This window comes from Eptesicus fuscus, chromosome 21 (assembly GCF_027574615.1).
Source record: "Eptesicus fuscus isolate TK198812 chromosome 21, DD_ASM_mEF_20220401, whole genome shotgun sequence".
Lineage (NCBI taxonomy): Eukaryota > Metazoa > Chordata > Mammalia > Chiroptera > Vespertilionidae > Eptesicus > Eptesicus fuscus.
The window spans coordinates 2966875-2983932 of NC_072493.1; the positions used below are offsets into that span (position 1 = coordinate 2966875).

The following is a 17058-nucleotide window of genomic DNA, read 5'->3' on the forward strand; positions in this document are numbered from 1 at the left end:
CATGAAAGGTTGTCTTCTCATTTTTAATAATGTTTAACTTCATGAAATAATAATAAAACATTTAAAATGCAGATAAAATAAATTGAACCTAATAGTTAAATATATTAATAAACATTGTTCCTTTATTTTTCTAACTGAAATACTTACTAATTCTTGTATTTTACAAAAAATTCTTCTGTATCAATCATCACTCCAGGTGATATCTACGAAAATAAAATCAGTAATTATGACTTTTATTATCAGACCATTGAATATAAAGTATAAAATGTAATGTGCCATCACTTACTTCCTTTTTCACAATTCTCGAAGATAATATTTTGTCCACAATTGCTGCATCTTCTTCACTTGGATTCTCCTGTAGGAAGGAGAAAAAATGTAATTGCACATTCTGAAAATTCCTTTAGGTTTTACCTTGTATGTTTATGAAAACATGAAAGTTCAACAAATATTTATGCAACACCTACACCAGGCATCAAGTGTTAGAACTAAAAAAACAGAAACGTAAATCGTTGTTACTGTCCTTAACCTCATCTATAATATCAAAGTGAACATATTATGCTTTTTACTGTAATAGGCATTATTTTAAGCACTCCGCATATATTAATTTAATCCTTGCAACTACACTGTGAGGTAGACACTATTATCATCTCTGCTTTACAGGTTAGGAAACTCAGGCAGAGAGGTGAGCACTTGCCCACGGTGCCAAATCAGTGAGCTAGCAGATCGTGGTTGCTCATAATCCAGAGCTGAGATTAAAAAATTAAACCAAAAGGAAAATTCATATGCAATGACAGAGGTGTCAAGCAGAGCCTTTGGGCACTATGTTCATAAATCCAGTGGAAAGACTGCTTCTAAAGAAGTGGCAAAAGGAAGGCCAAAGAACCCATATACAGCATTTTACTTGCTGTGTTGAGAAGGCATAGTTATTTTTTTAAGACTGGGAAACTACTAGAATTTTCAGTAGAAATGTACTATAACCAGGCTTCTAACTTAGAAATATTCTGCAGAAAAGGCAGAGTTTAGAGAGGTTTCAAGAATATATACTAGTATTTGGGTCTTAGCTGGTTTGGCCCAGTGGATAGAGTGTGGGCCTGCAGACTGAAGAGTCCCAGTTTTAATTCCAGTTGAGGGCACATGCCAGCGTTGTGGGCTCGATCCCCAGTAGGGGGCGTGCAGGAGGCAGCCAATCAATGATTCTCTAATTATTGATGTTTCTATCTCTCTCTCTCTCCCATCCTCTGAATTCAATTAAAAAAAATATATAAAAATATATATATATATATTTGGGAGGTGCATGAGTCTCAAATTTGAACGATTAAAGGTTCTATTAACTACAATAAAGAATCCAGGAGAAGTTGGAGCAGGTTTTAGAAGAAAACATAATGAAAGTATTTTAAAGAATTTATGTTGGTTTAAAGTGTCTTGTAGTCATAATCCTAAATGTGTCTTACCACAAATAACTGTAAAGGCTGTTCCCCAGGTAAAGGAGCTGAATTCTTTTTTATTTTCATAGAACCTTTAACCTCTTCCTCAGATTGTTTCCCCTCTCCATCTTCTGCGTACTTTTTCCTTTTAATTTGTCGATTTGATCTTCTTTTCTGTAATGAACCATAAGGGTCATATTTACATGACTTATTTTAAAGAAAAGATTTTAAAATAATTACTCCAGTGTGGCAGTTTTGCACATTACATTTTCAAAATTGTACGCTATATTCATTTTTCCTCATTTCACATTTTTTATCACTGCCCTTTGACACAGGCTTACAATCTTCAGATTTACGTCCTAAAGTTTCAAATAACAAAGATTAGTAAGACCTTTATTTCTTTTCTTTAGAGATTGTTAAGAATGAAAAGATTTTGTTTTAGTTAGCAGTCACAGCTTGGGCAAAATATGTTTTATTAGTAATTAGTAATTACGTTATTACTTTTCTTTAGAAACTAGTAAGAAGAGTAAAAGGTATCTGACTTATGTAACTATTTCACACCTCAGGCAACCAATATTTTAAACTAGTAATACCTTCATAGACTTGCCCAAAACCTAAAAAGTGTATCAGATGCTAAATTAAATAACTAATCAGGGACATAAAACTAGAAGAAGAAATTAAGTAATATTTGCTATGAAACTAATGAAGTTGCATTTAAAACAGAATAAAACAAAATAATACAAAATATTTGATAAGAAATACACAAAATAAAGTAGTAAATCTATGAAATAATTAAATGTATAAATGAAGGAGGAACCAGTCTTTTACTAATTTTACTACCTTTCCTTAAAAATAAATAACATCACTATGATAAAAACCGAAATAAACCTTCACAAAAGTATTACATGTAGTAACATAATTTTTAAGTAATCTAAGTAATTTTAAATTAGATATCAAACACGGCTTTACTTACCTCCCTAAATATCTAATATTTGGTGTTCCCACTATAAAAACAAATTCTCACAATGACAAGAAAATCCCAAAGGACTTAGATTTTTTTCACCTCCCTAAAATCTCATGGGTGGAGGTATCTCAGCTGTCCTAGTGCTCAATATTTGGTCAATCTATCCATTCTTCCTTTCTCTATTCCACTTTCTTTTGCATATTGGGTAACTCCCATATACCCCTACTAAAGCTAACCAGCAAACAACCCATTGTGTTTTTCCTTTTGATTTCTGACAATGTCTTCAATTTGGTAGGTCTTTCATATTCCCATAACCATGACAAAAATGGCTGAATCATGAGCAGTGTAGGGACAAACTTATGTACATCCAGAAGGCTACAGTGGCCTTGAACGTGCATCTGCCTCTTTCTCTTGAGACTAGTGCTATATTTAGAGAAAGAGCAACTAACAGGTTGATTTAGCTCAGCCAAATGCAGTGGACAATTCCATGCCTCATTTAGGATGGGCCACCATCTCTTGGACAGGAGGACATTTACATTTCAAAACTCAGGGTGCCTCTTTTGTTAATATCAGAGACAGGAAGGTGGCACATAAAAATTATAAAAGAACTTCTAAAAACCCAATTTTCCCACATGCTGTTGTGAAAGATAAGAAATATTATTCCCTGGCTTGGGGGGGGGGGGGGGGGTAGCGGGGGTTTTCTAAGGATCTCTAATTTATTAGTAGGCTAAAGGAATGTTTTGATTTCTATTATGGGCATCACACAGTTCTTAATGTTCAAGAATAGTTTAAATTAATAACCAACAGCGACATCTATTATTCTAACAATAACATGTACTATCAATGTATGTCTCACTAGGCACCAATCTTCTAAATAACGAAGTTTGAGAATAATTCAGTATACTTTTAGAAGGTTCTGTTAGATATTTTCAGCATTAGTTTCCTTTCTAGTCACCTATGCATCTATTAGTACTTTGAAATGCCTCACTTCTAGTCTTTAGTAAACAGTAAATGAGTGACATGAAAGAATCCTTTGAACTAACAAAAGTGCACATTCAGATAATTCTTCCCAAGATAGAATGAGGACCACTTATTGTCAAGTGCTCTCTAATCCTATGAAGACTTTGTTAGTCTAAAAGATTTTGTGTGAGTTATAAGATTATAGATGATTTTATCATAAATTATATTATACTAGGTTATATAGTTACACATTAGGCAAATTCAAACAAAGTCTCAATTATCTTTCTCTTCCATACAAGAGCTGTATTACTTTTAAAATATAAAAACTAATTTGATGTCGACATTTTTTGCTCATGTGATTTTTCTGGCTTTCTTCCTCCATAATGGTTTTCAAACCATAATTTGAAATAGTGACAAATTCTTTCTTTAGATTTCTTTTTCCTAGCTTTTTTCTTCTTATGTCTTAAGGGCTACAACAGATCAGTCTATAGTATTTACATAAGAGGTCAGGGACATTATGTTTTTAAATGACTAATACTTCATTATGATATCATATTACTTGTTTCCTATCATAATCCTAATAAAATCTATTCAGGGCTTTTTTTTTTTAATTTATTTTATTGATTTTTTACAGAGAGGAAAGGAGAGGGACAGAGAGCTAAAAACATCAATGAGAGAGAAACATCGACCAGTTGCCTCCTGCACACCCCCTACCGGGGATGTGCCCGCAACCAATGTACATGCCCTTGACCGGAATCGAATCTGGGACCTTTCAGTCCGCAGACCGACGCTCTATCCACTGAGCCAAACCGGTTTCGGCTATTCAGGGCTTTTTAAAAAGTTAAATCTAAATATAGTCAGGCTACTGAAGTACTCTCTATTAAGATTAAAGACACAAAATTAAATATCATATTTATATTTTTAGATTTCCACCTGACCCCAAACTCTAAACTTAAATTATTTTTTAAGCCTTCAAATCCACTATGGTTGAAAGCTACATGGACCTCTCCATCATTTATAAAATGATATCTTTACATATATCAGTAACATAGATTTGTAAGTGTTTATTAGAAAATATTTCTTTCCTTTCCCACTTAATTTTTTTTTGTGTTAAAGTAACACGTACCAATGCAAACTAACATTATAGTGACAGGTATGGAAGAAATGTGTATGTAAACCTATTCTACCATTTCAATGCTTGGTAATTACATAATGGAAAAATGGCCAGCATTATTCTAGTAAAAATTAAAGTAAATTTTCTCATGTTGAATAAGTTAATTATAAGTTTACCTAAGTTCAAGATAACATATGAAGAAAAAGCCAGGCCATGTAATATTAGGAGCTTCAGTCACTGCCCTTACCTCAACTCTTGCAGCAGCCCAGGAGCCTTGAGCCACTACTCTCCCATTGGATAAGAAGCTGCATAAGGAAGAAGAAAGGCCATTCAGGGGCTTTCTGGCCCCATAATTCAACAACTGCCACCACCCCTACGGCCTATAGTTATACTTTAATTATTAGAGAGCAGAGGGTGGCCTGAATTATTATGACCTTCACTATATATTTGTTAACTTCACAAGGTTATTTTAAATATCCACCTATTCCCCAAAAAAAGGGCAAAAAGCACAGTATTTTTGTCTATATCAAGGGATTTTTTAATATAAATGTTTATCTTTTTCTTTGACAGAAGCAGAGCAAAGAAATTATATCTAGGAATGATTCCATCCATTTATCATTTGTAGGTGATTTTAAAAATTAATATCTCCATCATTAAGTTCATTCAAAAGGACTCTGAAAGTACAGAATATCACTAGATAATTCTCCAGGCTCAAAACCAGCGGGAACTTTGGATTATTACTTAACCTCTCTGGGCTTCAGTTTCATTATCTGAAAAAATGAGGGGTTTGAGAGGACATGTAAGTTTCCCCCCACCCCGGGACTAACATTCTATGGTAATACTGCTAGGAGCATACTGTATTTATGCTGTCAGATAAGTTCTGCTATACAATAAAATGTATTTTTACTACTAAGCTACAGTATAAATATCTGCAAAGCAACATTATGCTATCTACATAATTCTACCAGTGCTTCATGTCTCAGAAAACAATTTAATACTCACTTGAGAGTCTTCCTCCTTGCATGCATGCTGTGGCATCTGCTCTGCATCAGATATTTCATCTGAAGACTCATTCTTTCTTTTTTGTTTCTTACCCAATGTAATAATGAGTTTGCTGTTTCAAAGGAAAAGAGTACACAGTAAGATCTTTTTACATTTTTTCATTTTGGGTTAAGTTAAGATTGCCATGATAAGCTTTATGCCATTTTATATCACTTGAATGTTCAACCAAAGATGCTAATTATCACGAAACCCATGACATTTTCAACACAAAAACTGAATTCTACTGGAGCAAACACAAATTAATATTTAGTTAATGTGCTTCAAAGCAAGTTGTATCACTTGTTACTTAGGAACAGTATTATTTTTCATGGGGAAATGTCAGTTCATATAACTGTATTTAGTACTTAAAATAATTCATTTATTTTGTTATCGTGTGTGTGTGTGTATTGATATTTACACATGCACATGAAATACAAATGTCTAAAATGAAAATGAGTTTTTCATGATTATTTACTAATGTGGGACAACTTGGAGGTTAAAAGCATGAAGTTTGAAATCATATGACCAAAGACTTTAAATGTGATTCCACCGTTTACCTATTACACTGGGAAAATTACTTGATCTTGTTTGGCCTTCGTTTCCTCGCCTAGAAAACATGGATATTACTATAACAGCTACCTCTATTGTTGAGAATTAAGTGGGTAATGCATGTTACCTCTTAGCAAAATCTTGACACATAGTAATTTCTCAACTAATGATCACTACAGGGAATTATTATAGTCCAGGCATTTTCCTAGGTTCTAGGATTTGAAGAGAAAGTGGACACAGTTCCTAACCTTAAAATATTGTTGGAATACGATCATAGTTAAAATGCTAATATGGAACTTAGCATTGGATAATGTGAATAGAAAGGAAGAACTGCTTATGTTTACTGAAGCGTAAAGGATGCTCTAGAGAAAAGGTGAAGTCTGAGATTTGAATGATGAAAGGCAGTTAGTAAAACAGGTAGTGAAAAAGGTGGTAGGGTACAGTCTAGGTAGGGGGATACCACAGAAGAATGAGAATATGCAGTGTAAGATCATGTCTGGAATGCACAGAGTACCGCAAGGGGAAGAACCAGAGAGATGGTCATCTACAAAGGTCACAGGAGGCCTTGTATGACATGCAAGGAGTCAACGTTTTACTTGAAGGCCAGCTTTTATAGGGCAGGAATTTAAAAACATGTGTCACTGCCTGACTGGTGTGACTTATTTGGTTGAGTGTCATCCTGTGCACCAAGAAGTCACTAGCTCAATTCTGTTTAGGGCACATGCCAGGGTTTCAGGCTTGATCCCCAGTATAGGGGGGTGAGAGGGTACAGGAGGCAGCCCACGGATGTTTCTCTCTCATTGACATTTCTATCTCTCTCTCCCTTTCCCTTCCTCTCTCTCTAAAATCAATAAAAACGTAGTAATAAAAATAACGTCATGTTCACCACTAACAACAACAAATGGCGCTAAGATAGCTTCAAATTAATACCAAAAAAAAAAAAAAAAGGGAAAAGTATGAGATTTTAAATGGATGAGTTCTGGGGATAAAACTAAAGTCAACAACACTGTATTGTGTATTTGAAACTTGCTAAGACAGTAAAGCTTAGTAGTCCTCATCACAAGTCACAAAAAAATTTATGACTGTGATATGATAAATGTTTCCTAAACTTACTATGGTAGTAATTTCATAATATACACATATATCAAATTATGTTGTACACCTTTAACTAATACAAAGTTATATGTCCATTATATTTAAATAAAACTGGGGGAGGGAAGAATTTTAAATAAGAGAGCAATGCAACCAGAAGGAAGTGAAATGCAAGGCAAGGAAACCAGTGATAAGGCAAATGACAATTGAAGTGAGTGAAGAGTGCAAGATAGGGCCATGGTGATGTGGTGAAAAAAAGACACAATTTTAAATTTTGGAAGCAGAATTGGTAGGACTTGATTATTGACTATACGTGAAGCGAGAAAAAATTCTAGAATGATTTATTTGCAGGTTATTATTGTATTGTATAATTATTACCTTCTACAGGATAATGATTAATTCTTAGTTGGTAGCTCACCTGCACTCTTCTGGTAAATAAGAGCAAAAATATAATTCATGTTGGAACCAGGAAATAAAAGTACAAAAAGATATTATAAAAAAAACATTAAGGAATCAACCACAGTTACACTTCATTCCCTCTCACACTTTCATTGGGTTTTTCCTCCCTCTTCAGGTCCCTTTTACTTACTCTGGTTTCCTTTTTAAAATAAAAATCTGCCTTGCAGTTATATCTATTATTAGATAGCACATGATCTTGTTCTTCCTTCTTCTCACACAGTTCTTAAAAAAGTTGCCTATATTGACTGTTTCAGTTTCATGTCTCACATCACTATAATCTGAACTTTATAGACATTATCTCACTTGATGTTCCTACACCTCTGAGAGATAAATACTATCTATATATATAACAGCCTAAGTGACCATTCAACTGTTAGCTATGATGCACACTGACCACCAGGGGACAGACGCTCAATGCACAGGCATGGAAACATGAAACAGACTGATGAGTCTCAGAGGGAAGAGGGGAAGGAGGAAGGCAGGAAGAGATTAACCAAAGATTTTATATGCATACTAGAGGTCTGGTGCATGGATTCATGCACCAGTGGGGTCCCTTAGCCTGGCCTCAGGGACTGGGCCAAAACTAGCAGTCCGACATCCCCGGAAGGGACCCGGAGAGGGCACAGGCCAGGCCGAGGGACCCCACCGGTGCCCTGTGTGTACTGGGCCTCTAGTTATTTTATAAGAAGAGAAAATTAAGATTTAGAAAAGTTAAATAATTTGTTCAAAGTCACACAGATAGTAAGAATAGGGATAGTCCGAGAGATGCAAATCAAAATGACAATGCGGTACCATCTCACACCTGTCAGAATGGCTATCATCAACAAATCAACAAACGACAAGTGCTGGTGAGGATGCAGAGAAAAAGGAACCCTCGTGCACTGCTGGTGGGAATGCAGACTGGTGCAGCCACTGTGGAGAACAGTATGGAGTTTCCTCAAAGAACTAAAAATGGAACTCCCATTTGACCCAGTGATCCCACTTCTAGGAATATATCCCAAGAAACTAGAAACACCAATCAAAAAGGATATATGCACCCCTATGTTCATAGTGGCACAATTCACCATAGCTAAGATTTGGAAATAGCCTAAGTGCCCATCAGCAGGTAAGTGGATTAAAAAACTGTGGTACATCTACACAATGGAATACTATGCTGCGGTAAAAAAGAAGGAATTCTTACCATTTGCAACAGCATGGATGGAACTGGAGAGCATTATGCTAAGTGAAATAAGCCAGTCAGAGAAAGATAAATATCACATGATCTCACTCATTTATGGGATACTGTATAATGAACAACATAAACTGATGAACAAAAACAGATCCAGAGACAGAGAAGCAACGATCAGATCGTCAACCTCAGAAGGAAGGTAGGGGAGGGTGGGGGTAAAGGGGAGAGATCAACCAAAGGACTTATATGCATGCATATAAGCCTAACCAATAGACACAAACAACAGGGGGGTGAGGGCATGAGTGTGTGTGTGTGTGTGTGGGGGGGCAATGTGGGGATAAGGACACATGTATAATACCTTAATTAATAAAGACATTTAAAAATAAATAAATAAAAATATGCCCTTGATGGTTTGTCTCAGTGGATAGAGCATGGGCCTGTGGTCCGAAAGATCCCGGGTTCAATTCCAGTCAAGGGCACATGCCTGGGTTTCGGGCTTGATCCCCAGTAGAGGGCGTGGAGAAGGCAGTCAATCAATGATTCTTTCTCATCACTGACGTTTCTATCTCTCTCTCCCTCTCCCTTCTTCTCTGAAATCAATAAAAATATATTTAAAAATAAATAAAATAAAAATATATATTACAATGCAAAGGGTAAAAAAAAGAATAGAGATAGAAATTAATATCTCACTCCAAAGCCTAAAACTCCTAATGTCTAAGGCAACAAATGACCTTGGGAATGCCAAATCCAATGGAAATTTAAAGTTTTATCTACCAACACATAACTAATTACTTTTTCCTTCTCTGCACCATGACTATATTCCGGTTCTCGCTAAACTTTGGCTCCTCTTCCTCCATCTACTCTTAGTATGTTGGTTTTCAGCAAGATTCAGCCCTTGTCAACACTTAAACTTTGGTATTTCTCAAAGTTCTGTCTTCAGCTTTCTTCCCTTTCTCTATACTATCCCTGGGAGATTTAATTTAATCTATTCTTTGTTCTTTTTTTCCTATGTGGGATGGTTGATCTTGAGCCTGCAGAGAGCAAGCCGGTCCAAGACTTCTCCAAGTCCACATTTCTTTGCCTCCAATTATTACGTGCCCAAAGACAGGGAACCACAGATACGCAGATTGTAGGAGAAAAAATTAATCAATTCTTACCTACCACTTAAAAGTTGAATATCCCCAAATCTCTTATCTCCAGTCCAGACCTTTTACCCAAGCTTCAGATTCATATAACCATTTATTAGATATATCTGTGTGGATATCCCACGGATATCAGAATCTTAAAATGCCCCCAAATGTAAGCCCTCATTTTCCCTAAACCTAGTCTACTAAAACTAAACTATAATATAAATTCATAAAAGTACACATATCAAAAGAGTACATAGAGCTCAGTGAATTTTCCCCAAATGAACATAAATGTGTACCCAGCTTTCAGATTGAGAAATGAGACATTATTAGTTTCAGAAAATTAGCCTCTCAAGCCTTCTCTTCCAGTAACAACCTCATCTTAAGAACAACAATTATAACAGTTGTAGTTACTTGACACAACCTCAGGCACTTTTGCATGATTTTCAAGGGCAAGGTCAGGGATAACTCTAAATTGGGTAACAGACATATATATTTGATGTATTGCCCTATTTGCTACCCATCTCCAAACCTAAATGCCATTTTTTAGACTAGTTTGTAGATGAGAACAAACTAATAAAAACAAAGTTTAGTTACTTAAATAATAAATTCCCATATATGCACATCAAGACCTGTTAGTACTATTCAATATATTGCTTAAAGTATTTTCTCAGTGTTGGGTAAGCTAAAGGAATTATGTAAAATACACATTCTGATACAGTATCTATATGGCTGTGTTAAGACTCACATCCCAGTGAATAAAAACCTCAATGAAATCAGAAGCAGAGATATTAGCATTTTTTTTGTATTTAAATGACTATGAAGGGGTTACACTGTTTCTAGTAGTATGAAATAATTAAATGAAAATTTTCTGAGGTCCGTAGATTAAACGTTTAAACATTTTTATAGATAAATATAGCCTAAATCTCTAGAAAAGAAATACCAATAAGTACTGCCAAATCAATCCTGAATACCCATTCATTTGGTAGAAAGTGGTAGGTTAGATGCAATTGTTTCCCATATCTTAGATAAACCTTCATTATAAATTATCTTAAAAATGCCGAAACCGGTTTGGCTCAGTGGATAGAGCGTCGGCCTGCGGACTGAAGAGTCCCAGGTTCGATTCCGGTCAAGGGCATGTACCTTGGTTGCGGGCACATCCCCAGTGGGGGGTGTGCAAGAGGCAGCTGATCGATGTTTCTCTCTCATCGATGTTTCTAACTCTCTATCCCTCTCTCTTCCTCTCTGTGAAAAATCAATAAAAATATATTAAAAAAAAAAAATAAATAAATAAATAAATTATCTTAAAAATGTACTTTAAACAAAAAAAGATAATTTTGTTTCCTATATACTGCATTTCCTTTCAATTTTATTCTATAGATCTGAAATAGTATATTACTTTATAAACTCATTAATCATTCTTAACCCATGAAAAAGTCTTTTTCAAATCCTAACTTTATAAGAGATCATTCAGATTATAGTAGTTTCCTACTAAACGTGTCAAAGTCTAAAATTTTTACATATGCCCTTTCTGTTCAAAACTGTACATTTCTATGGTAGAAAAAATTGATTCTAAAATTTGAATTATTGACTGACATAATTCTGAGTCAAATACAGACATATTTTAAAATTTCAGAACTACGATTACTTACATAGAACATTAATTCTTAAAAACAATGAAGTAATATTGGTTTATTTTGAGTTCTAAAATGGCATATAGATGATACCTCAAAGGAGAACAAGAACTATGTTGCTATTGATCAGTAATTCCTAAATGTGTGAGGCAGGCTTTATTAGAAGGGTGTCTATTAAAAATACAGATTCCTAATGAGAAAACATCAGAAAGTCTTAAATTGTGAGACATTCTACAAAATAACTGGCTAGTATGCTTCAAACATAGAAAATGCCAAAAAAGATGGAAGAATTATCCCAAATTTGAGTAGTGTAAGGAGACATGACATCAAAATAAAATGTAGGATTCCGAATTGGATGGTGACCAAAACAAATCAGAACTGACAAAATTTGTATGAGGTCTCTAAATAAGTTAATAGGATTGCATAAGTGTTTATTGCCAGGTTTTGATCACTGTGCCTTGGTTACATATACCAGTAATGTCAGCATTTGAGGAAGCTGGGTGAAAAGCCTAGGGGAGCTGGGATCTGTTTTTGCAAGTCTGAAATTAGTTAAAAGTAAAAAGTAATCAGTTGCCCTAGCCCAGTGGTCGGCAAACTCCTTAGTCAATAGGGCAAAATATCAACAGTACGACGATTGAAATTTCTTTTGAGAGCCAATTTTTTTAAACTTAAATTTCTTGTAACGCCACTTCTTCAAAATAGACTCGCCCAGGCCGTGGTATTTTGTGTTAGAGCCACACTCAAGGGGCCAAAGAGCCGCATGTGGCTTGCGAGCTGCAGTTTGCCGACCACGGCTCTAGCCAGTCTGGCTCAGTGGATAGAGCATTGGACAGCAGCCTCAAGGGCTGAAGGGTGGATTCTGGGTCAAAGGCAGGTATCTCGGTTGCAGACTACATCCCTAGCCCCAATCGGGTGCATGCAGGAGGCAACCAATCGATGTCTCTCTCACATTGATGTTTCTCTCTGTTTCTCCCACTCCCTCCCACTCTCTCTAAAAATCAATGGAAAATGTCCTCAGGTGAGGATTAATAATAACAAGAAAAAAAGTAGAGTTGTAGGTCCCAGCCTCAGGATACTGATCTAGTAGGTGGTACCCAAGCATTCTTCTAAAAAATCTTTAATGGATTCTCTGATGCTCCACCAGATTTGGGAACCACTTGCCCAGGACAGTTATTGCAGAATACTCTAGAAACAAACGTTCAGGATAATAAAACTGTATTTATAGAACACTTAAAAGATATCAATGTGATTTTGCCTACATTATCTCAATTAATCTCGAGAAACTCTGAACTATGGAGGCAGGTATTGGCAACACTAAACTAGTAGCAAAACTTCAGCACCAAAAGATGATCTAAACTGACAAAGTTACAAGTTTAGTAAAAGACAATAGGATCTCTTTATTATTCCTTGTCTACTATTTCCAACATATCTTACTGATTTTATATTTAAGTGGATTTTATTTATTTTTAATGAAATTTATTGGGATGACATCCTATCTAATAAAGAGGGAATATACTAACTGACTGTCACACCCTCACAAAGATGATGGCGCTCACAGCCAATAAGGAGGGAATATGCTAATAGAGTACCATGCCCTCAAAGATGGCGGCGCCCAGTCCTCTCAGCCCTGCTGGGGCGGCAGGCATGTGGCACGGTCAGGCCCGCCCCCAGATGGGTCCGGCCACTCCACGCAGCTGCCTCCGGAGTCCCCCAGTCCCATCAGCCCCCAGCCGCCCAGGGCCGGTCCGAGGTGCAGGCAAGCCTCAGATGTTGGCTGCCCAGCCGCCCAGGGCAGGCCCGAGGTGCAGGCAAGCCTTGAATGGCAGCTGCCAAGCCACCCAGGGCTGCCTGAGGCTCAGGTAACCAGGGCCAGCCAAGGCTTGCGCTGCCAGCAGTAGCAACAGCAGAGGTGTGATGGGGGCGTCGCCTTCTCCTGATCGCCAGATCACCTCCTGCTCCTGAGGGCTCCCGGACTGTGAGAGGGACCCCCACTCCAGTGCATGAATTTTCATGCATTGGGACTCTAGTCGGTTATTAAGATTATATAGGTTTCAAGTGTACATTTCTATGATACATGATCTGTATATTGGATTTAAAATCTTATTGATTTTAAAATGAAACTACAGCTCAATCAGTTGATAGATATTAATATCAGTAAACATAGTTTTAACCTTTTGCACTCGGATGCCGAGTGTGACTCGACACGGTTAGCATTAGAATAAAGGAACCGAGAAAAAAGCAAGCAAGTGCAAAGGGTTAATGAATGAAGAAAAATATGAAACTATGTTATCTTTTAGTAAATTATTACGGTTAAAGTTTATCTGCCTAATGAACAACCAGAAATCTCCACTGACCATACAATGACAAATTATAGCGATAAATGTTATCTGAAGGAAATCAGAAGATCCAAAAGTAAAAATAAACCAACATATATAAGTAAAATACCAAATTACCAAAGAACAATCGATTCTTCCATCATGAATCACAAAGAGTTTACTATTTAAATTCTAATAAAACATCATTATAAACAAAACTAAAATTTCACAGGTACATTCTTCAGATAAACTGATAGTTTACTATATCCAGAAATATCACCAAAGTAAAGCAAAAAAGTAATACAGACTATATTAATAATAAAGGCTTTGTGCAAGTTTTGTTTTGTTAAAACATTAAAAAGATCTGTTAGCAAACTTCAGCACCATACAATAATTATACCAGGTGTACCGGTTAATAATGTAGATTTTGTAATCACAGAAAACACGGTAATTTCAGGAGAAACATCAAAAGCACTTTATTCAAAGTAATGTCCATCGCTGGCTACACATTCCCCCCATCTTTCAGGTAATTTGTGGATACTGTCCCAATAGAACTTATCTTGTTTTGAGGTAAACCATTCAGAGACCCAATTTTCCACTTCTTTGTATGTTTTGAAGTGCTGCTCAGAAAGTGCGTGTGCCATCGATCGGAACACGGAACAAGTGGTAATCTGAAGGAGCAAGGTCTGTTGAATATGGCGGGTGGGTTAATACTTCCCAGATAAGATCTTTTAATGTGTCTTTAACTGGTTTTGAAGTGTGTGATGGTGTGTCATCATGAAGCAAAATTACTTTGCCGTGTCTTCTGGCCCATTCTGGTCATTTCACGATCAAAGCATGGTTCAAATTGATTATTTGTTGACGGTAGCAATCAGTATTAACGGTTTCACCTGGTTTTAGAAGCTCACAATACACCACACCTTCCTGATCCCACCAAACGCAGAGCATTGTCTTCTTTCCAAAGTGATGTGGCCTTGCAGTCGATGCTGATGGTTGACCTGGATCAACCCATGATTCTGTGTGTTTGGGATTCTCAAAATAAATCCACTTTTCATGGACAGTCACAATTGGATGCAAAAAAACTTTCTTTCATGCCGCTGAAGCAACATTTTACTGATACTTTTCAGTTTTCCATTTGTCTTTCGTTCAGTTGATGGGGCACCCATTTTCCTTCCTTTAAAATCTTTCCCATTGCTTGTAAACTATAGGAAATAGTTTGCTGATCAACGTTTAATCTTTCTGCAAGTTGTTTTTGAGATTGACACGCATCTTCATCCAATAATGCTTGTCAATGTTGGTCTTCAAACTTTTTCAGTTGATCTGGACGTCTTTGTCTTTCACATCAAAATCATCACTTTTAAAGCATTTAAACCAGCATTCACAAGTATCTTGAGATGGAGAATGTTCACCATAGGCTTACTGAAGTATATGATAACTTTCAGCAGTACTTTTCTTCAAAATAAAGTAATGAATTAAAACTTCCCTCAAATGCTTTTTTTGGCACAAAATTCGACATTTTTTAGCGTAAAAATATCTATGATGTTAACACCTTCAGAAAACTTGACATATGAAGTTCTGAATCTTGCTGTCAATACAACAAAATAGCACACATATCAAATCGCATATATATCAACATATGTGTAACTCCATCTATTGAAAAAAATCCGCATTATTAACTGGTACACCTGGGATATCAAAACATAGCTTGGTTCAGAAAACAAAGAGCAATTCCAAACTAAGTTTACATTTGAAATGTTAACTCATATGAGAAGTCTAAAGCACTAGAAAACCTCTTTATACTTGATATCTATATTTGATTTTCAGATGTAATTTATGCACTCATCTATATCCTGCCCACATATTAGTAGAGTCTGCATAATAAGCTGCAGTCTACACAGTATCAATCTGTAATTGCACCCTGTTGATTCTCTGCAAAAATTTGACAAACACTGAATTTTATCCAATTAACCTGTTGTAATTAATGCATCCAATGAAACATAAGTGAAGGAAACAAGCAAAAATACATGCACATTTTAATTTTTCTTTGCAAGCCAAGTGAAAAACACCGGGGCTATTTTTAAAATTATTAAACATAAACTTTTTCTTTTATTAACACTTAATTTGGTGAGATTGCTCCTGCTTCAGGTTCATTTAGAAACTCCAGCTTAAACTCATTTGGAAAAAAAACAAGTTTTCAAAGTATTTTGTATTTTAGTTAACCTTGAATTTGTGAGATTAACACTGTATTGTAGCTTTGGGCAACTTGGACTATAAATTACTTCCTATTTAAGGCTGGACATCATTTTTCTCAAGAAGTTGAAATTACTTAGTTATTTCATACAAAGTTGTTAAGGATAAATCATAGTCAATATATTTATTTATCAGCACTGTTTAACCCTTTTATAACATTTTATTTTTCAATTACAGTTGACATTCAATATTAGCACAGTTCAATTTTTATTCCTAATAACCATTTCTTCTAAAAAAATAAAATGGTATTTATGTTTTTAAAATTATTGACAAATAGGGACATTAAAATCAAATACTTTACATCAGTGCTTCTAGGATACACATTTTCCCACATATTAATATCTATGAAATCAAGATTCACCTAATCATCAACAATATGCCAGTTTTAGTTGGCAATATTTTTTTTCTTATTAACACAAAATTATTGTCTTATAATCAATGACATCTTAGATGTAATGAAATAAAGCACATAGTTTACTAATGTTAAATCTTACTAATACATTTTATATAAAAGTATACTTCTTAAAATTGGAACTGTAAACCTTAATTAAATTCATACTAGTAATGTATATATCAATACTTTCTACAGATGAATGTTTTGGATTTTCACTGAGTTTAAGTTCAGGCATTAGAAATGAAATCAATGAAACATTTTATCTGCTCGGAATTTAAAACTTATAGAACGTACAGAGACTACTAATGACATATGATTTATTAAAAATACATAATAAATTTATACATATATTTTTCAAACTGCTTTATCATAGGCCAAGAAACAATGAAATAAGTACTACATGTATAGTTTATCTAAACAAATACTAAATTCCTATTTATCTTGAGTACTTGCAATCAGGATCTCATTTATCACTTTATTAACATAAACTACAAAGTGGTTCCACTTTCTGAATTCATCTGATTTTCCCCTCAGATTTTATTTATTTCTATTATTTCCCCTTATATT

At 35.3% G+C, this 17058-nt stretch overlaps 1 protein-coding gene and 1 non-coding gene across 4 annotated transcripts in view; both read right to left on the reverse strand.

The window, feature by feature from the left end:
* CHD9 (chromodomain helicase DNA binding protein 9) overlaps nt 1–17058 on the reverse strand; it is a 122504-nt gene that overhangs the window by 68938 nt on the left and 36508 nt on the right. For all 3 annotated transcript variants that reach the window (XM_008152337.3, XM_028126974.2, XM_028126973.2), the window contains 4 exons: nt 5465–5576; nt 1452–1598; nt 287–355; nt 148–203 (listed from right to left, as the gene is read on the reverse strand). In XM_008152337.3, the coding sequence (XP_008150559.2) occupies nt 148–203; nt 287–355; nt 1452–1598; nt 5465–5576 (384 nt within the window). The remainder of the gene's footprint in view (nt 1–147; nt 204–286; nt 356–1451; nt 1599–5464; nt 5577–17058) is intronic.
* Nucleotides 9778–9909, reverse strand: LOC114226728 (small nucleolar RNA SNORA38). The gene has a single exon (XR_003612824.1). It is a non-coding gene; the product is annotated as a small nucleolar RNA SNORA38 (small nucleolar RNA).